General features: G+C 41.3%; 1 protein-coding gene across 1 annotated transcript; it reads left to right on the top strand.

Annotated features, from left to right (window-relative positions):
- Positions 1-350: 350 nt before the first annotated feature.
- Positions 351-13,334, top strand: LOC143299567 (uncharacterized). Its single transcript, XM_076612850.1, has 2 exons — positions 351-1,384; positions 12,750-13,334. Exons 1-2 carry the CDS (start codon positions 351-353, stop codon positions 13,177-13,179), a joined length of 1,464 nt encoding a protein of 487 aa, XP_076468965.1. The 3' UTR covers positions 13,180-13,334.
- The last annotated feature ends 4,002 nt before the right edge of the window (positions 13,335-17,336 follow it).

Genomic DNA, 17,336 nt, shown 5'->3' with positions numbered 1-17,336 from the left:
TTCGGACAATTCTTCACCATTCTCCTCCTAACAACTCGTTGGGGGACAGTGACAATGCCTTGAAAAAGTACGTGAGAAATCAGTCTCGTAGCTTGCTTAAGATGAGGAGAAGAACTGATGTACGTAAAACTGATGTTCTGGAGAATTTTTCACGGGATTCACGACTTCCCTTCCAACGGACTTTGGAAAAACAATCCCAACATTCAGATGTAAGTATCTTCAATACACCTTGGTTAGTGTCTTTGAACACACATTTAGATTTATACGGAAGACCCGAGCTTTCATTTGAGCGGACGTCAAAACACGTGGATAAATCGGTGGTACAAAACAAAGACTTTGACCCCAGAACCATGCCGAAATCAAAACTGTGGATTTCAGTCATGAACCTGAAGGAAGCGCTTCAAACAGTGTCCACTGACAACAGCAAATCAACATGGCTGACGAGATATGACAACAGCAAAGATGATGATGATGATGATGATGATGATGACACCGACTCTGAATTAATCTCAGAACCCAGCACAGAAAACGCACATGTGTTGAAAGACCCTGACACGGGCTATGACATTTCCCCCGGACGATCACTACCAATGGCAAGCAAACAGACGTGGTCTTGGCTGAGACCGAGCATGCAGCACACACCCCGCCCGCCATATTATGAGCCAGACAGAAGGACCGAGGAAGACGATACCGAGGCGACTGTCTCAGAACGATTCAGGACTCCCTTGGAACAGGACTTCAGCAGCTACAGTCCCGACGAGCATAATCCCCACCAGCCATACCACGGGACAGACAGACGGACTGTTGATGAAGACAACACGCCACCCGCTCTCCCTGTCTCAAAGCGATTCAGGGTCCCCCTTCACAAGAAGGTCTTCGTCTACGGGCGCGATGATCGCCTGAGGGTCTTCCTGCCCCAGATGCGCAAGTTCCCTTTCTCCAACATTGCGCGCCTCTCCACGGGCTGCACGGGCACTCTCGTCACGCCCCGGCACGTGCTCACCGCCGCGCACTGCGTCCACAACGGCCTGGGCTTCCGCAACAACCTGGAGAAGCTGAAGATCGAGATCCCGGACACGATGGGCTTCAAGGACTACTACGCCCAGAAAATCACCATCCCGACAGGCTGGCTGAGGGAGAACCGGTCCAAAGGGCGGGGCAGGCAGAACGGGCGGAGGGCGGTGTATGACTACGCCGTGGTCCGCCTCAAGCTGGCCGTGACGGGTCGAACCAAGTTCCTTCCCCTGGCCGTGCCCCGCCCCGCCGTGCTGCAGATGGACTTCCACTTCCTGGCGTTCCCCCAGGACGACCAGCAGCTGTGGCGGTCCGTGTGTCTGGCCTCCCAGCACATGGCGCTGTGGGACGGGAACCTCATCCTCACCAGGTGGGTCCCGGAAGAGCTGGGGGCTGGTCTGGTCTTGTCGTATCCTGTCTTGTCTGGCCTTGTCCTGTCTTGTCTAGTCTTGTCCTCTTGCCTTGTCTTGTGTTGTCGTGTCCTATATTGTCCTGTGCTGCGTCTTGTCTTGTCGTGTCTTGTCTGGTGTTGTGTTGTCATGTAGTGTCGCGTCATGTGTTGTCGTGTCTTGTCTTGTGTTGTCTCATGTCTTGTCTTGTCGTGTCTTGTCATGTAGTGTCGCGTCAAGTGTTGTCTTGTCTTGTGTCGCGTCTTGTCTTGTCGTGTATTGTCTTGTGTTGTCGCGTCTTGTCTTGTGTCGCGTCTTGTCTTGTCTTGTTGTGTATTGTCTTGTATTGTCTTTTGTTGTCGCGTCTTGTCTTGTGACGGGTCTTGTCTTGTCTTGTCTATTATCTTGTCTTGTGTATTGTCTTGTGTCGCGTCTTGTGTTGTGTCTTGTCTTATCTTGTCTCGTCGTGTCGTGTATTGTCTTGTCGTGTATTGTCTTGTCTTGTATTGTCTTGTTTTGTGTCGCGTCTTGTCTTGCTTTGTCGCGTAGAGGCGCATATTGTGTTGTCTTGTCTTGTCTTGTCGCGTCGTGTCTTGTCGCGTCTTGTCTTGTGTTGTCTTGTATTGTCTGGTCTTGTCTCATCCTGTCTGGTCTGGTCTTGTGTTGTCTTCTCTGGTCTTTTCCTCTTGTCTTGTCTTGTCCTGTCGTATCCTGTCTTGTCGTGTCTCGTCTTGTGTTGTCGTATCCTATTTGTGTTGTGTTGTGTTGTGTTGTCTTGTTTCTTATCTTGTCTTGTCTTGTGTAGTCTTCTCTGGTCTTTTCCTCTTGTCGCGTTGCGTCTTGTGTTGTCGTATCCTATCTTGTCTTGTCTTGTTTTGTATCTTATCTTGTTTTGTCTTGTATCCTATCTTGTCTTGTGTTGTATCCTATCTTGTCTTGTGTTGTCTTGTCTTGTATCTTGTCTTGTGTTGTATCCTATCTTGTGTTGTCTTGTCTTGTATCTTGTCTTGTGTTGTATCCTATCTTGTCTTGTCTTGTCTTGTGTTGTGTTGTCTTGAATCTTGTCTTGTGTTGTATCCTATCTTGCCTTGTCTTGTGTTGTCTTGTATCTTGTCTTGTCTTGTGTTGTCTTGTCATGTATCTTGTCTTGTCTTGTCGCATCCTATTTGTCTTGTCTTGTGGCATCTGATTTGTGTTGTCGTACCCTATCCTGTCTTGTCTTGTGTTGTCTTGTCCTAAATTGTTTTGTCTTGTCTTGTCTTGTGTTATTGCGTAGTATCTTGTGCTGTAGTGTAGCGTGGGAGGGTCTTCTGTCCTATATTGTGTTGTTTTGTGTTGTATTGTAATGCACTGCGATGCTATGCATTGTATCGTACCGTATTATACAGAACAGTATTGTATTGCATTCTTTTCTATTGCATTGCATTATATTGCATTGCAACGCATTATATTGCATTGCATTGCATTATATTGTATTGCATTGTATTGCATTGTATTGTATTGTATTGTATTGTATTGCATTGTATTGCATTGTATTGTATTGTATTGTATTGTATTTTGGGAGGGTCTGGGATCCTTTATTGCGTTGCGTTGCGGTGTGGTGTGATGAGATGTGCTGTGATGCGTGGTCTGGTGTGGTATGGTGTAGTGTAGTGCGGTGAAAAGCACTTTAATCCACGATTTGCTTTTGCTGTTTATGTACAAAAACACAACACATATCTCAAATTCTAAATGTAATTTTGATTAGATTGTAATGTAAATAAGAAATACACATCAAGGTTAGATGTAAACAGCTACAAAAAAATAAATAATACTGGAAATGGGCGTTTCGCATTTCCTAGGTGCCAAATAACAAAAATGCCAAATTACAAATTGCACATAGAGGTAAAAATGCACCGTTTCTTAGAAGAAAAATTGATTCAATTAAAAAAACAACAAGAAACAAAACAAAAACAACCCCCCACCCCCACCCCCAAGCCCCCAAAAAACAAAAAACAAAAACAAAACAAAAACAAAAAAACAAAAACAACAAAACAAAACAGAAAATTAATACCAGAATGACAGACAGAACATCAACGAAGAAGGGACTGACTGAGAGAAAAGGGAAGAATAACAGGTAGTTTTTTGTTTTTTTTTAATTTAAAATAAAATAAAAAGATTATAAAAAAAAAAAGAAGAAGCAAGAAACCAAATAGAAGAGAATAAAACACACTACACAGAAAGAAAGAAAGAAAGAACGAAATGAAAGAAATGAAAGAAAGAAAGAAAGAAAGAACGAAAAGAAAGAAAGAAAGAAAGAAATGAAGGGAAAGAAAGAAAGAAATGAAAGAAAGAAAGAAATGAAAGAAAGAACGAAATGAAAGAAATGAAAGAAAGAAAGAAGGAAAGAAAAGAAAGAAAGAAAGAAAGAAAAGAAAGAAAGAAATGAAAGAAAGAAAGAACGAAATGAAGAAATGAAAGAAAGAAAGAAGGAAAGAAAAGAAAGAAAGAAAGAAATGAAAGAAATGAAATAAAGAAAGAAAGAAAGGAAGGAAGAAAGAAATGAATGAAATGAAATAAAGAAAGAAAAGAAAGAAAGAAAGAAATGAAATAAAGAAAGAAAGAAAGGAAGGAAGAAAGAAAAGAAAGAAAGAAAGGAAGGAAGAAAGAAATGAAAGAAAGAAAGGAAGAAAGAAATGAAATAAAGAAAGAAAGAAAGGAAGAAAGAAATGAAAGAAAGAAAGAAATGAAAGAAAGAAAGAAAAGAAAGAAATGAAAGAAAGAAAGAAAGAACGAAATTAAACACCAAGGACATAGTCAAAAGTGCGGCTGAAGTCATTCATCTTAAAGCAGACGGAAAAAAGAAAGAAAGAAAAAGGAAAGAACAAAGATAACAGAAAGAAGAAAGAAAGACAACAGAAAGAAAGAAAAGAAAGAAAGAAAGAAAGAAAATACCAGTGACACAGTCAAAAGTGCGGATAAAGTCACTCATCTTAAAGACAGACAAAAAATAATAAAGACAGAAGTGAAAAGGAAAGAATAAAAGAAAGAAAGAAGGAAAGAAAGAAAGAAAGAAATGAAACACCAAGGACACAGTCAAAAGTGCGGATAAAGTCGCTGATCTTAAAGACAGACAAAAAAAAAAAGACAGAAGTGAAAACGAAAGAACAAAATAAAGAAAGAAAGAAGGAAAGAAAGAAAGAAGGAAAGAAAGAAAAAAAAATGAAACACCAATGACACAGTCAAAAGTGCGACTGAAGTCATTCTTCTTATAACAGACATTAAAAAAAAAAAAAAAAAAAGAAGAAGAAAGAACAAAGACAACAGAAAGAAAGAAAGAAAGAAGCGTGAGACTGTGATTAGAACAACCGGTGAGTTTTAAAGAAAATAGGAAAAAGAAAGAAAGGAAAGGAAAAAAAACAAAATAAAAGAAAGTGGTCAAAGCAATCAGACAGTTGAAAAGAAAGAAAAAAAGAAAGAAACCGATCACCGACCACTCCCACACGTCTTCCCACACCACCCACGCACACTGTTTCTCACTCCGTCAAGGATGGAGACTGCCTTCATTCCTGCAGTCTGTTTCACCTCCCCCGACCCGTGAACAACTCAGTCAGAAAGACAGACAGAAGGAAAGAAAGAAGGAAAGAAAAAAATAGAGAAAAGAACGAAAGAGAAAAAAAGACAGACAGAAAGAAAGAAAGAGGGAAAGAAAATGAAGAAAAGAACGAAAGAGAAAGACAGACAGAAAGAAAGAAGGAGAGAAAGAAAGAAAGACAGAAAGAAATAAAGAAAGAAAGAAGAAAAGAACTAAAGTAAAAGTAAAAAAAAAGACAGAAAAAGAAAGACAGAAAGAAATAAAGAAAGAAATGAAGAATGAAAGAGAAAGACAGACAGAAAGAATGAAGGAAGGGAAAGAAAGAAAGAAAGATAGATGGATAGATAGACAGACAGATAGACAGACGGACAGATAGATATATAGATAGATAGACAGACAGACAGACAGATAGATAGATAGATAGTTAGTTTCACATTCCAAGCACTGTGGAGAATAGAAAAAAGAAAGAAAAGACGAACACTAAAACAAAGAAAGAAGGAAAGAAAGAAAGAAGGAAAGAAAATGAAGAAAAGAACGAAAGAGAAAGACAGACAGACAGACAGAAAGAAAGAAAGAAAGAAAGAAAACAATGAAGAAAAGAACGAAAGAGACAGAGAGAAAGACAGAAAGAAAGAAAGAAAGAAGGAAAGAAAATTAAGACAAGAGAGGCAAGGCCTTCAAGACTCACTTGTAATGCGCTTAAAAAAAATCTAATCGTTAAAATGTGTTCTGTATTTGTTATTATAAAGCTTCGGGTTAAAAAAAAAAAAAAAAAAGAAAGAAAAGAAGAGGGAAAAAAAAAAAGCCCTGACGGCAGATTTGAATCCCGCGTTTTCGGGTGAGAAGAAACTGTCTTACCCATTACACTATCATGGCTCCTTAACTGACGTTCTAAAATTTAACATTTAAACATGCTTTTTTAAGGGCGATAAATCAATTGCGGTATTCGCAGTGAGAACGCTGTTTAAATCATATTAATCTTTAAGGGCAATTAAAAATTCTTTTTAAGTCCGCGATAAAGGAGACGTGGCTATCGCCGCAATCACACTGCAACATTTAGCCGTTTTCTCTGGATCTAGATAGATGTACAAGTTTAGTTACACCCGCCGGGAATGTAGTATGACACGGTCGATTCAATTTCTCTTTTATGTTCATTCTAGTTTTATAGTTTTAAAGTTGATGTGAAAATTTAGTATTTTGTTAAACTAATAACATGTAGAGCCAAGTACAAGTACTTCTAAACGTCGTATAAAGTGAAAAGGACTTCATTTTGAGAAAAGTCAAGACTGAAAATTTTTACGTTTCATCAAGAGTATTAACTCTCATGGTTTATTATTTTTAACTGTGAATTCCGACTGATTTTGTTGATATTTTTATGGCAGTTTGGGGCATAATCCAGTAAGTGATGAGGCGTTCACAAATCTTTCTCAGAATAAATATTTAACGGTCTCCTTCTCCAACTTTCCATCACATGTTATCGTGTATTGTTGATTGAATATAGGATTGAACGGGCAGGTCAACAACCTGAACTTGAACAAAATGGCGTCCTTCGTTCGCGAGGAATATGAGCACGCGCTTTGAATATGCATAAATGTGTGTACGCAATTGATTTTTGCCCATGACCTTCAGGGCTCAGCCAATAGATCTATATGTCCACTCGTAGTATTGATTTTAGTATTTTCCGAAAAAGACCACTTGGGTGAATGAACATAGTGAAAGCCCTGTACACTGAGAGTAAAACACACAAGCTTTTTATGTACTGAGTATAATTTCAGAATGTAATGTTTAAGATGAGAAAGATCACTTTTAAGCAAATTAACCCCCTTAGCATTAATTACAGATTAATTTCCCTTTTTTACTATCAGCACCAAAGACATGCACCAGAAATATAACTTCCATGCTTAGCAAAAGAAGTTCCTGTTTGAACAAAAAATGGTAAAAATGACTGCTGTTGTTGTTGTGTCAGAACATCAGATCAAAGTACCAAGTATAGAGAGAGAAAAATAAATATAACAGTAAATTCAGTTTGCATATAATTTGGCTTCTTTTTTTATTTGTTTGTGCCTATCCCAGAGGTGCAATATTGTTTTAAACAAGATGACTGGAAAGAACTGAATTTTTCCTATTTTTCTGCCAAATTTGGTGTCAACTGACAAAGTATTTGCAGAGAAAATGGCCATGTTAAAGTTTACCACGGACACACACACACACACACACACACACAGACAACCGAACACCGGGTTAAAACATAGACTCACTTTGTTTACACAAGTGAGTCAAAAAGAACGAAAGAGAAAGACTGACAGACAGACAGACAGAAAAAAGAAAGAAATGAAAAGGAAAGAAAGAAGGAAAGGAAAAAAAAAACAACAACAAAGAAACGAAAGAATGTAATCAAAGCAATCAGGCAGTTGGGTTTTTTTGTTTGTTTGTTTGTTTGTTTTTTATTTAAGGACAGAAAAAAGAAAGAAAAAGAAAGAAAAATGAAAAGAAAATGATGAAAGCAGACAGCGAACAAGAAAACAAAGACAGAAAGAAAACAGAAAGGAAATAAAAGAAAGAAAGAAAATGAATGACTGAAGGAAAGAAAGAAAGAACATGAATGACTGAAGGAAAGAAAGAAAGAAAATGAATGACTGAAGGAAAGAAAGAAAGAAACTGATCACCGACCACTCCCACACGTCTTCCCACACCACCCACACGCACTGTTTGTCACTCCGTCAAGGATGGGGACTGTCTTCATTCCTGCCGTCTGTTTCACCTCCCCCGACCTGTCAACAGAGGGAAGCTGGTCCCAGTCTCCTATTATTTTCCCCATTCACCTACTCCTTGATGATGCCGCTAACCATGAAATGTTTCGTGAGAGTTTGAGTCTTTGTCCTGTTTTGCCTACTTGCTGTTACCGTTTTGCCTGTTCTGTATTCATATTTACATTAAATCGTGATTGTTTGTTTGTTTGTTGTTGTTTTGTTTTGTTTTATTATCGTGAATAATTTACTTGCTTGTGTGTGTGTGTGTGTGTGTGTGTGTGTGTGTGTGTGTGTGTGTGTGTGTGTTTTCACGTTCTTGTAGCTTGTGTAAAAAATTATGAAATGCTCGCATTCATATTTATTCTTATTTTCTTTCTTCTTTTCTTCTAAATGTCCTTTGTGTTATGACGAAATATCATAAAAAAAATACATTATCTAAAAAAATATATTTCCAGTTTCTCCCCAGAGGGCCCGATGTAAAAATGCAAACTATACCTATTCCCTCTTAAAATAAGATTTCGTTTTCCGCCTCTCTCTCTCTCTCTCTCTCTCTCTCTCTCTCTCTCTCTCTCTCTCTCTCTCTCTCTCTCTCAAACACACACACGTATCCTCACAGACATGGTTGAACATGTGTTGCAGTGTATAGTGTTGTGTTATGTTGTGTTGTACTATTGAAGTGTGTTGAAACGTATTGCATTGCATTGCACTGCATCGTCAGGGGGGCTGTAAAATGCTATTAGACCTTTGGTAAGCTCTGTCTACGTCAGTCTCATACCACGGAGAGGACTGGGCTCCGCCTTCCTATGCCCAGCCATTGACACAGTGGATGGCAGCTCACTGCCGCGATGGCCATTAAAGGTCTGGGGACATTTAACATTTCATCAGTCCCTCCTGGAATATATCGGGTGTCCCCCCCAAAAAGTTAACCGCTTTTTGACTAGTGTTTTCTCAGTGACAGAGAAACCGAATTCATTGAACATTTTCACACAGTAACCTTAGGGTATCATGAACAAGTCTGCATAATACCTTCATCATGTTCATGCCAGCTGCCAGGTGTTGGCATCTGTCAGTCAGTATCAGTCTAAAAAATAGCCTGTCTGGGTGTCAAGTCTATTGATTTTTTTGTTTTTTATTGTCGTCTGTATCCAAAATCAGTTCTGTCCACAGTTTCAGTTTGTAAGGATCAACCATGCCTTTGAGTAAAATTGATGTTAACATTGAAAACTGTTTCAAGGAGAAAGACTGGGGTGGAAGAAGGATCGTAAAGGAATTTCCAGGTAAGGGGTGGAGTCATGTCACTGTAAATAGACTTACCGCTAAAATACGCGCTACTACGTAGTAGACTTAGACTGACACTCACTGAGCATTTCATAATTTTTTTTATATAAACTACAAGAACGTGAAAACACACACACACACACACACACACACACACACACACACACACACACAACAACAAAAAAACAACAACAAACAAACAAAAAAACAACAAACAAACAAGACAAACAAGCCTGTCTGGGTGTCAAGTCTACTACGTACTAGCGCGTATTTTAGCGATAAGTCTATTTACAGTGACATGATTCCACCCCTTGCCTGGGAATTCCTTTACGATCATGGTTGATCCTTCCAAAATGAAACTTTGGACAGAACTGATTTTGGATACAGACGACAATAAAAAAAAAATTAAAATAAAATAAATCAATAGACTTGACACCCAGACAGGCTATTTTTAGACTGACACTGACTGACAGATGCCAACACCTGGCAGCTGGCATGAACATGATGAAGGTCATATTTCACAGCTCTGATACTGGATTTATTGACTTGCTGTTTTGAATTTGACAATACTCGCATAATGTGCGTTCGAACTTTTAGATATTTTGTAGACTTGTTGATAATACCCTGAGGTTACTGTGTGAACATTTACAATGAATTCGGTTTCTCCATCACTGAGAAAATACTTGTCAAAAAGCGGTTCACTTTTTGGGGGACACCCGATATAGATCATTCAAGTTTAATCAATAGATTCCCCTTTCTTGTCGTTTTATCAGGTGCGACGCCGCCGTAACCAACCACATTAAGCGAAACGTCATATCGTATTATTACTTTCCTAAATTCATAAATTATCATATTAAGTAAATTTCGACATTCCACATTCTAACAAAAAGGTTCTGATTGTTGTTTACACATGTGCGACGCCTCCGCGGGCACCAACAAACGCAAAATGCCATACCGTGTTATCACTTTCGTAAACTGATGTGCTGTCCCACCAAATTAGGTACCACACTCCACATGCCAACAAAAACGATTCTAATTCCCGTTTACACCCGTGCGCCGTAGACATCGTACGGAGAAGGCCATACCGCGTGCTTAACTCCATTGACTTATGAATAAAAATGATAATAATGTATATTTATATAACACCTACCCTGCGGCTCTAAGCGCCTTTAATAATACACGTATTTTAGATGAGAAACATGAATATAATCTATGAAAAAGATTAGGTACAAACTCGCGAACCATCTAAAATAGCGTAACACCACTCACGCCTCACACTGCATTCCCAACTCACTCCCGTCATAAAATGTTAAAATGCGAAACTCACTAAAATCACGATTCACACAGCTCTCCCAACTCACTCCCGTCATAAAATGTTAAAATTGCAAAACTCACTAAAATCACGATTCACACAGCTCTCCCAACTCACTCCCGTCATAAAATGTTAAAATGCGAAACTCACTAAAATCACGACTCACACAGCTCTCCCAACTCACTCCCGTCATAAAATGTTAAAATGCAAAACTCACTAAAATCACGACTCACACAGCCAAGATACAAACTCGCAAAGATTAACATCAAAAAGTGTAACAACACTGACGACTCACACACACCTCCCACATCACCCCAGCACCCCAACCCTCACATAAATGCAACGCACACACATAAAGACACAGCTTGGGGAGAGAATGATCTATAGATTAAGATATTGTTTGAACAAGTATGTTTCAAGATTAGACATGAAAGATTTTATAGTGGAGCAGTGTCTGATGTTCTGTGGTAGAGATTTCGAAAAACCAAGGATTCAGTGTGTAAATGTTCAGAAACCATGGGACTCGCGTCTGTAACGCGGGATTTTCGAACATGCGTGTGTCAGATGAAGAGCGCAAGCCAGAACAGGGTGGACTGTAAATTTTGAATGGGTCAAATCATCCTATTGATCACTTCTTTGTTTTTCTGTCGTTTTACAGCTGCGACGCTACCTTGAACAAGAACATAAAGAGAATGCCATACCACACGAATACCTCCATTGATCTATTAATCATCCTACTAAATAAAGGTTGTTGTTTTTTTACCTGTCGTTTTACAGGTGCAACAACAATGTATTGTATTACTCTTTTGTCACAACAGATTTCTCTGTGTGAAATTCGAGCTGCTTTCCCAAGGGAGAGCGCGTCGCTACACTGAGACCGCCACCCATGTTTTTTTTCTACCTGCAATCTTATCTGTTTTCCTATCGAAGTGGGTTTTTCTACATCTATAGTTTTGCCGGAGACAACCCTTTTGTTGCAGTGGGTCCTTTTACATGCGCTAAGTGCATGCTGCACACGGGACCTCGGTTTATGGTCTCATCCGAATGACCAGTGTCCAGACCACCACTCAAGGTCTAGTGGAAGGGGAGAAAATACTGGCGACTGTGGGATTTGAACCAGTGCGCTCAGATTCTCTCGCTTCCTAGGCGGACGAGTTACCACCAGGCCATACCGTGCGGTTACCTCCACTGATTTATCAATCATCCTACTAATTAACAGTTGTGTTGTTGTTTTCTTTCTTTAAACAACAACAACAACAACAACTAGTTATTATGTATTATTTAAATTATAAATCAGAAAAACAACAACACAACATTGTTTAATACATAAAAAAACATACGCACTATTTAAAAAAAGTTCTGAAAAATTAAGAAAAAAAAACACACAAAAAAACACACACACGTTACATTCGTGCTTGTCTTTTCACCCTCTCGTCTTTCTCTCTCACCCACCCCCCTCACTCCCCTCCCCCTTCTCTCTCTCTCTCTCTCTCTCTCTCTCTCTCTCATTTCACCCATTATTGTGGGCACATATGAAAAAAACTCCAACCACATCCCTCAAGACATCTGAGCAAACAAATCAAGTGCAGCGTCCTGTAACACAATCTTCAGCCAGTCTGATCAAGGAACATTCTGTGCGCCACTGCCTTCCATCATTTGTATGTATGGGTACCATTTCCTGGAAAATGCTATGGACATCATTTCCATCGAGTGTACATATTTTCGACTTTATATATATTTCTCAGTCACAGGTCTGTTAGGAAGTGCTTTATACATAGTTTGATCTTATTTATTCTGCATTTATTAATTAAATGTTTCCAAAGTAATTAAATGTCGCCAAAGGAATGATATAGTCAAATATTTCATCTGTTTGTGTGATATCATCGTTTCCAAATTGTCATTGTTTTCTGTCGTTTGAAAAGAAAAAAATCTGAGCACATCATTCGTCTTTTGCAACATCTCCACTGGCTCCCTGTCTCACACAGAATAAAGTACAAGATCAGCACTCTATGTTATAAATGTATTCACAAATCTGCCCCTTCCTATTTCCGTGGCTGCCTTCACTGCTACATCCCATCTCGCTCTCTACGATCGGCTTCGGATCCACTCTGTTTACGCATACCCAGATTCAAACACTCCACTGTCGGCCGCCGCTCTTTCTCTGTCTCTGGACCTTGCATTTGGAATGAGCTTCCTCTTTCGCTTCGTCAGGTCTCCACACTCAGCTCTTTCACGTCTGGCCTTAAAACCCACCTTTTCCCAAGATAGCCTCCCTCCCCTACCTTTTCCTTGTCTTCAGTTTTTTTCAGTCTAGAATTATGCGTGCGTGTGACAAACTGGTGTGAACGCGCTTTGAATTGTCTCTGCACAAGATTTAGCGCTATATAAATACTAATTGTTATGAATTGTTATATTATAATTATGTTTGACAGGTGCGACGCCGCCGTGGGCAACTCCGGAGCGGCTGTGTTCATCCAGGATCCCAACCACGGGGGCCTGAGGGTGGTGGGCATCCTGTCCAACACCATGCACGTGTCGCACCACCGCTCCTTCTTCCGCTACAGCATCATCACCGCCCTCACCTGGCCCAAGCTCACAGACATCTGCAACGAGCTGGGACCCCTGGGCCGGAAGTACAACGTCTGCCCGCCAGTCCGCTACATGAGGCGGACGCCTTACCCTCCCCGCATCAAGGTCATTCCTTTCTTCGGGAAGCGAAGCGTTGGTGTTGGCAGCAGCAGTAGTGGTGGTGGTGCTGCTGCTGGTGGTGGTACAGGAGTGGCGCTAGGTCCTTGGAATCCCCACAACACGGAGACAGAGACGGAGGCGGAAACGGAAATGGGAACGACGCTGCTGTTGTGACGTGTCGACGAGAAACGTTTCAGTGACTTTTCTTCTTTTTTTTCTTTCTATTTTTTTTTTTTTTTTTATGCTTGAGAGGGTTGGTTGGGTGTTTTTTGTTGTTGTTTTTTTTTACTCCCCTCTCCCCCTGCCCCCACTCCCTCCCCCTCCGAAATATTGGGACGAGACTCAATCTGAAACTATGTCCTCCTCTAGCGTTGACATTTGAATGTTTATATACCCATGACGATGGCAGACAGAAAGAAAAAAAGAGATGGGAGGACAATACCCCAGAATGGACAGACCAGCCCGAGACTGAGGAAAACATCTGAAAGAGACGAGGAACAGGGAGAGATGGAGAGAACTGTCAGCCAAGTCATCAGTGGTGCCCCCACCGTCGTGGGAAATTGGGACAGAAGAAGTAGTGGAAGAAGAAGCAGCACGGTTTCATGCTTCTGGCATTAAAGAAACAAATCAAAAATAAAAACGCGATGTATAGTCTGTTTGGAGAGTGTCCCCGCCAAAGTCTATGACTTACACTGCGTCATATCGAGGTAGTTTGGGGCTTTGTCTTCAACAAATCTTTTTTAAAGATGCTTTTGGATAAAGTTTTTCTTGTCTCGATTTGATAGAGATACATTTGGTTAGGAGGTTTGTCGCCTGATGTAAGTAAAATGTCCAGCAGCAAACTGGATTTGTTTTAAATGTCTGACAATACGACTGTATTTTAGTTTGGGATGGTTGAAATCATATCAAAACATTGCCCATATGCACACTGCGTCCTCGACTCTGAAACATTAAAGATGAAATTATTTGATAACCTGTCTCGCCTTTCTCTGTCTTGGGTAGCGTTTTGGATACACGAATGTGCTGTCAAGCCAGGAATCTGATCTTCCTTTCATACAGCAGATGAGACGTGGTGCAGCGTGTACGGATCAATCCGTACGCTTTGACACCTCTTTGAAATTGAAACTGTCAAGTCGATTATCATGTTGAGAAACTCGAGGCGTCGAATGAGTCGAGAAGCATTTAGAAGTGACGAGCATTCACCGAACTGGAATCCAGAAGTTCAGTGACATTTTGCCTTGACCCACCGGTCTTGTTCTCAGTGTGAAGCACACGGCAGTATGCGTCAAACACAGACAAGACTCAGTGTAAAGCACACGGCAGTATGCGTCAAACACAGACAAGACTCAGTGTAAAGCACACGGCAGTATGCGTCAAACTCAGACAAGACTCAGTATGAAGCACACGGCAGTATGCGTCAAACTCAGACAAGACTCAGTGCACCATGACTTAAGGCTCAATTGCTCCCGCGTCGTTGAATGCATCAGGCAGGCAGTCAAGGCACTCCATTCTCTGCGGTCCTCAGCCAATTTGCTGGTGTACACAAGTCTGAGGTCTCTCTCCACTGTTTGCTGGTCTCACCCCATCGTCTGTACACAAGTCTGAGGTCTCTCTCCACTGTTTGCTGGTGTCATCTCATCGTCTGTACTCAAGTATGAGGTCTCTCTCCACTGTTTGCTGGTCTCACCCCATTGTCTGTCGACATGTCTGAGGTCTATCTCCACTGTTTGCTGGTGTCACCCCATCGTCTGTCGACATGTCTGTGGTCTTTCTCCACTGTTTGCTGGTGTCACCCCATCGTCTGTCGACATGTCTGTGGTCTTTCTCGACTGTTTGCTGGTGTCACCCCATTGTCTGTGGACATGTCTGTGGTCTTTCTCCACTGTTTGCTGGTGTCACCCCATCGTCTGTCGACATGTCTGTGGTCTTTCTCCACTGTTTGCTGGTGTCACCCCATTGTCTGTGGACATGTCTGAGGTCTATCTCCACTGTTTGCTGGTGTCACCCCATTGTCTGTTGACAAGTCTGAGGTCTATCTCCACTGTTTGCTGGTGTCACCCCATTGTCTGTGGACATGTCTGAGGTCTATCTCCACTGTTTGCTGGTGTCACCCCATTGTCTGTTGACAAGTCTGCGGTCCTTCCCCACTGTTTACCGCCAGTTCATCTTAAGCAGTTCTTTCTTTCTCCGACCTGCAGGTGTCCAGTTGATAGCTTGGTGTGCGATTTTTTTTTGTAGGGGGTGCGGGTGGGGGAGGGAGAGGGGGGTAGCCACAGTACATATCACAGCATCGGAGACGTCGTTTACAGATGATGGTTAACACAAGAAGCAGCAGGGATCTCTCTCTGACCTCTTTAGTGAAACAAAACCATGCCGTTTGATGCCAGGGAACTTGTAGGCATTTGGTGTCAAAGGCATCCGACCTTCTATCCCGTGTGGTTTCAAGCTGCAAAGATTCGCAGCTGTAGAAGAGCGAGAAGAGAACACTGAGTAACAGAACGTTAGCTTGAGCTTAGCCGAATGCATCATGATCGTGATCGTGGTGAAATGACTCCAAAACGAAAGACGACGTTTTTCATGCTTTCATTCCCTCCTCAATCCTGACAAACAAAACATTCACTTGTCAGCTTGAAGATAGTGATCAGGGTTCTCAAAACTGATTCCCCTGTTGGGATCATTACGAATTAACCCCTTAGCTGCTGGACTTTGGTGAAATGGATGGAATCAGTAAAGCTTGAATCTGGAGGACAGGAACCACTCCTTTTGAAACAGCTGAGCTTTTGCTGAACGACAGTAATGCAACTCAAAATGAGTCAGAGGTCCAGATAAAGAATAGTGACCGACATTCTGACCTGTAACCTCAATCTCACCTGAGGCAACAGCCCTTCACTGACGAGCATTTTGGTCAGCAGAAATCAAGGGGTTAAAGGCAAATGACTTGATGCAGGTGGCAAATCACTCAAGGTATCTGATGTTTGTTTTGCTTCTGATTTTGATTTTTCTTCCTCGATGCTTTGTTTCGTACTTTGTTTTGGTTTGGTTTTGTTTTGTTTTGTTCCGGGATTGCTCTCCTCCGAAGACGGAGCATGGCTGCTTAAATGACGGACTGCAAGTGATTCTATATACACCTAAAGGCCCCAGTCGTAGAATGGCATGAAGGTGTAAGCTGCACCCCACGCAAGCGTTACAACATGAAAAGCGTTGCTTTTCCATGGCTCGTGACGAACTATTGGGTTCGCTTATGTTAGCTTATTCTCATGGCCGAACACTCGGCTTATATCACACACTGACAAACGTTTACAGCTGGGCCAACAGCAAAGTGAGTGCTGTATGATCAATGGTTTCACTATTGCAATGGGAAATCATTAGTCTTTTGTGAAGGACTATGACTCTCAAACCAGGGGGCAAATTGCACTGGCTCTTAGTGCTGCAGCCTTGTGGGCTAGTTGGCCTTTGGGAACCATCCCAACGCCGACTGTCCTAAAACCCTTTTGGTCGAGAGAGTGGTGATGTAACTTGGGCAAGACACTCTCCATTATAATCAGATTCTATCCCAGATAGTTGGGACAGCAGTTACCTCCTCTGCTGTTCTGATGGTCATAGTCGATCACGACTGACTATCATACATACAATTCTCAGTGAAGAACAAGTTAAAGTGTCGAACAATTCCAGCACGAAATAAAACAAATAACTGAAATCGTGTCCGACTGACTTTGCTGTATATGGGAGGAGCGGTGGCCTGGTGGTAAAATGCGCCCGACTAGGAAGCCAGTGTCCACGGGTTCGACTCCCATAGTCTCTCCTCCTCGTGGTGGTCTGGGTGCTAGTCTTTCGGATGAGACAATGTCTTGCGGTCTCGTGTGCAGCGTACGCAAAAGGTACGTGTAAAAGAACCCACGGCAACAAAAGGGTGATCTCCGGGCAAACGTTATGTGGAAAGCTTTACTCTGGTAGCGAAACAAATATACTTGCAGAGAGGGAAAAAGAAAATAAAAAAATGTGGTGCTGCACTGTAGCGACACGTTCTCAACCGAGGGGAGCAGCCCGAATTTTACCCACAGAAATCTGTTGAGACAAAAAGTAATATACAGTATAGTACAATACAGACAATGCAACACAATGCAAAGAAGTTCAACAATCTGCAATATGGTTCAAACAGAAATCCACTGAGAGTGCGTTGAGTGTGTTCTCTCTCTCTCTCTCTCTCTCTCTCTCTCACACACACACACACACACTTTTTTCATTTATTTATTTATTCATTTATCTATCTATTTATATTAAAGAAATACATGTACGTGGGTGTTGCTGAACAGAGGCGAAAACAGTCACAC

Source organism: Babylonia areolata, chromosome 25 (assembly GCF_041734735.1).
Source record: "Babylonia areolata isolate BAREFJ2019XMU chromosome 25, ASM4173473v1, whole genome shotgun sequence".
In the NCBI taxonomy this organism is placed as follows: Eukaryota; Metazoa; Mollusca; class Gastropoda; order Neogastropoda; family Buccinidae; genus Babylonia; species Babylonia areolata.
The sequence above is the reverse complement of the archived record's forward strand: the minus strand, read 5'-3'. Positions and strand labels throughout refer to the sequence as shown.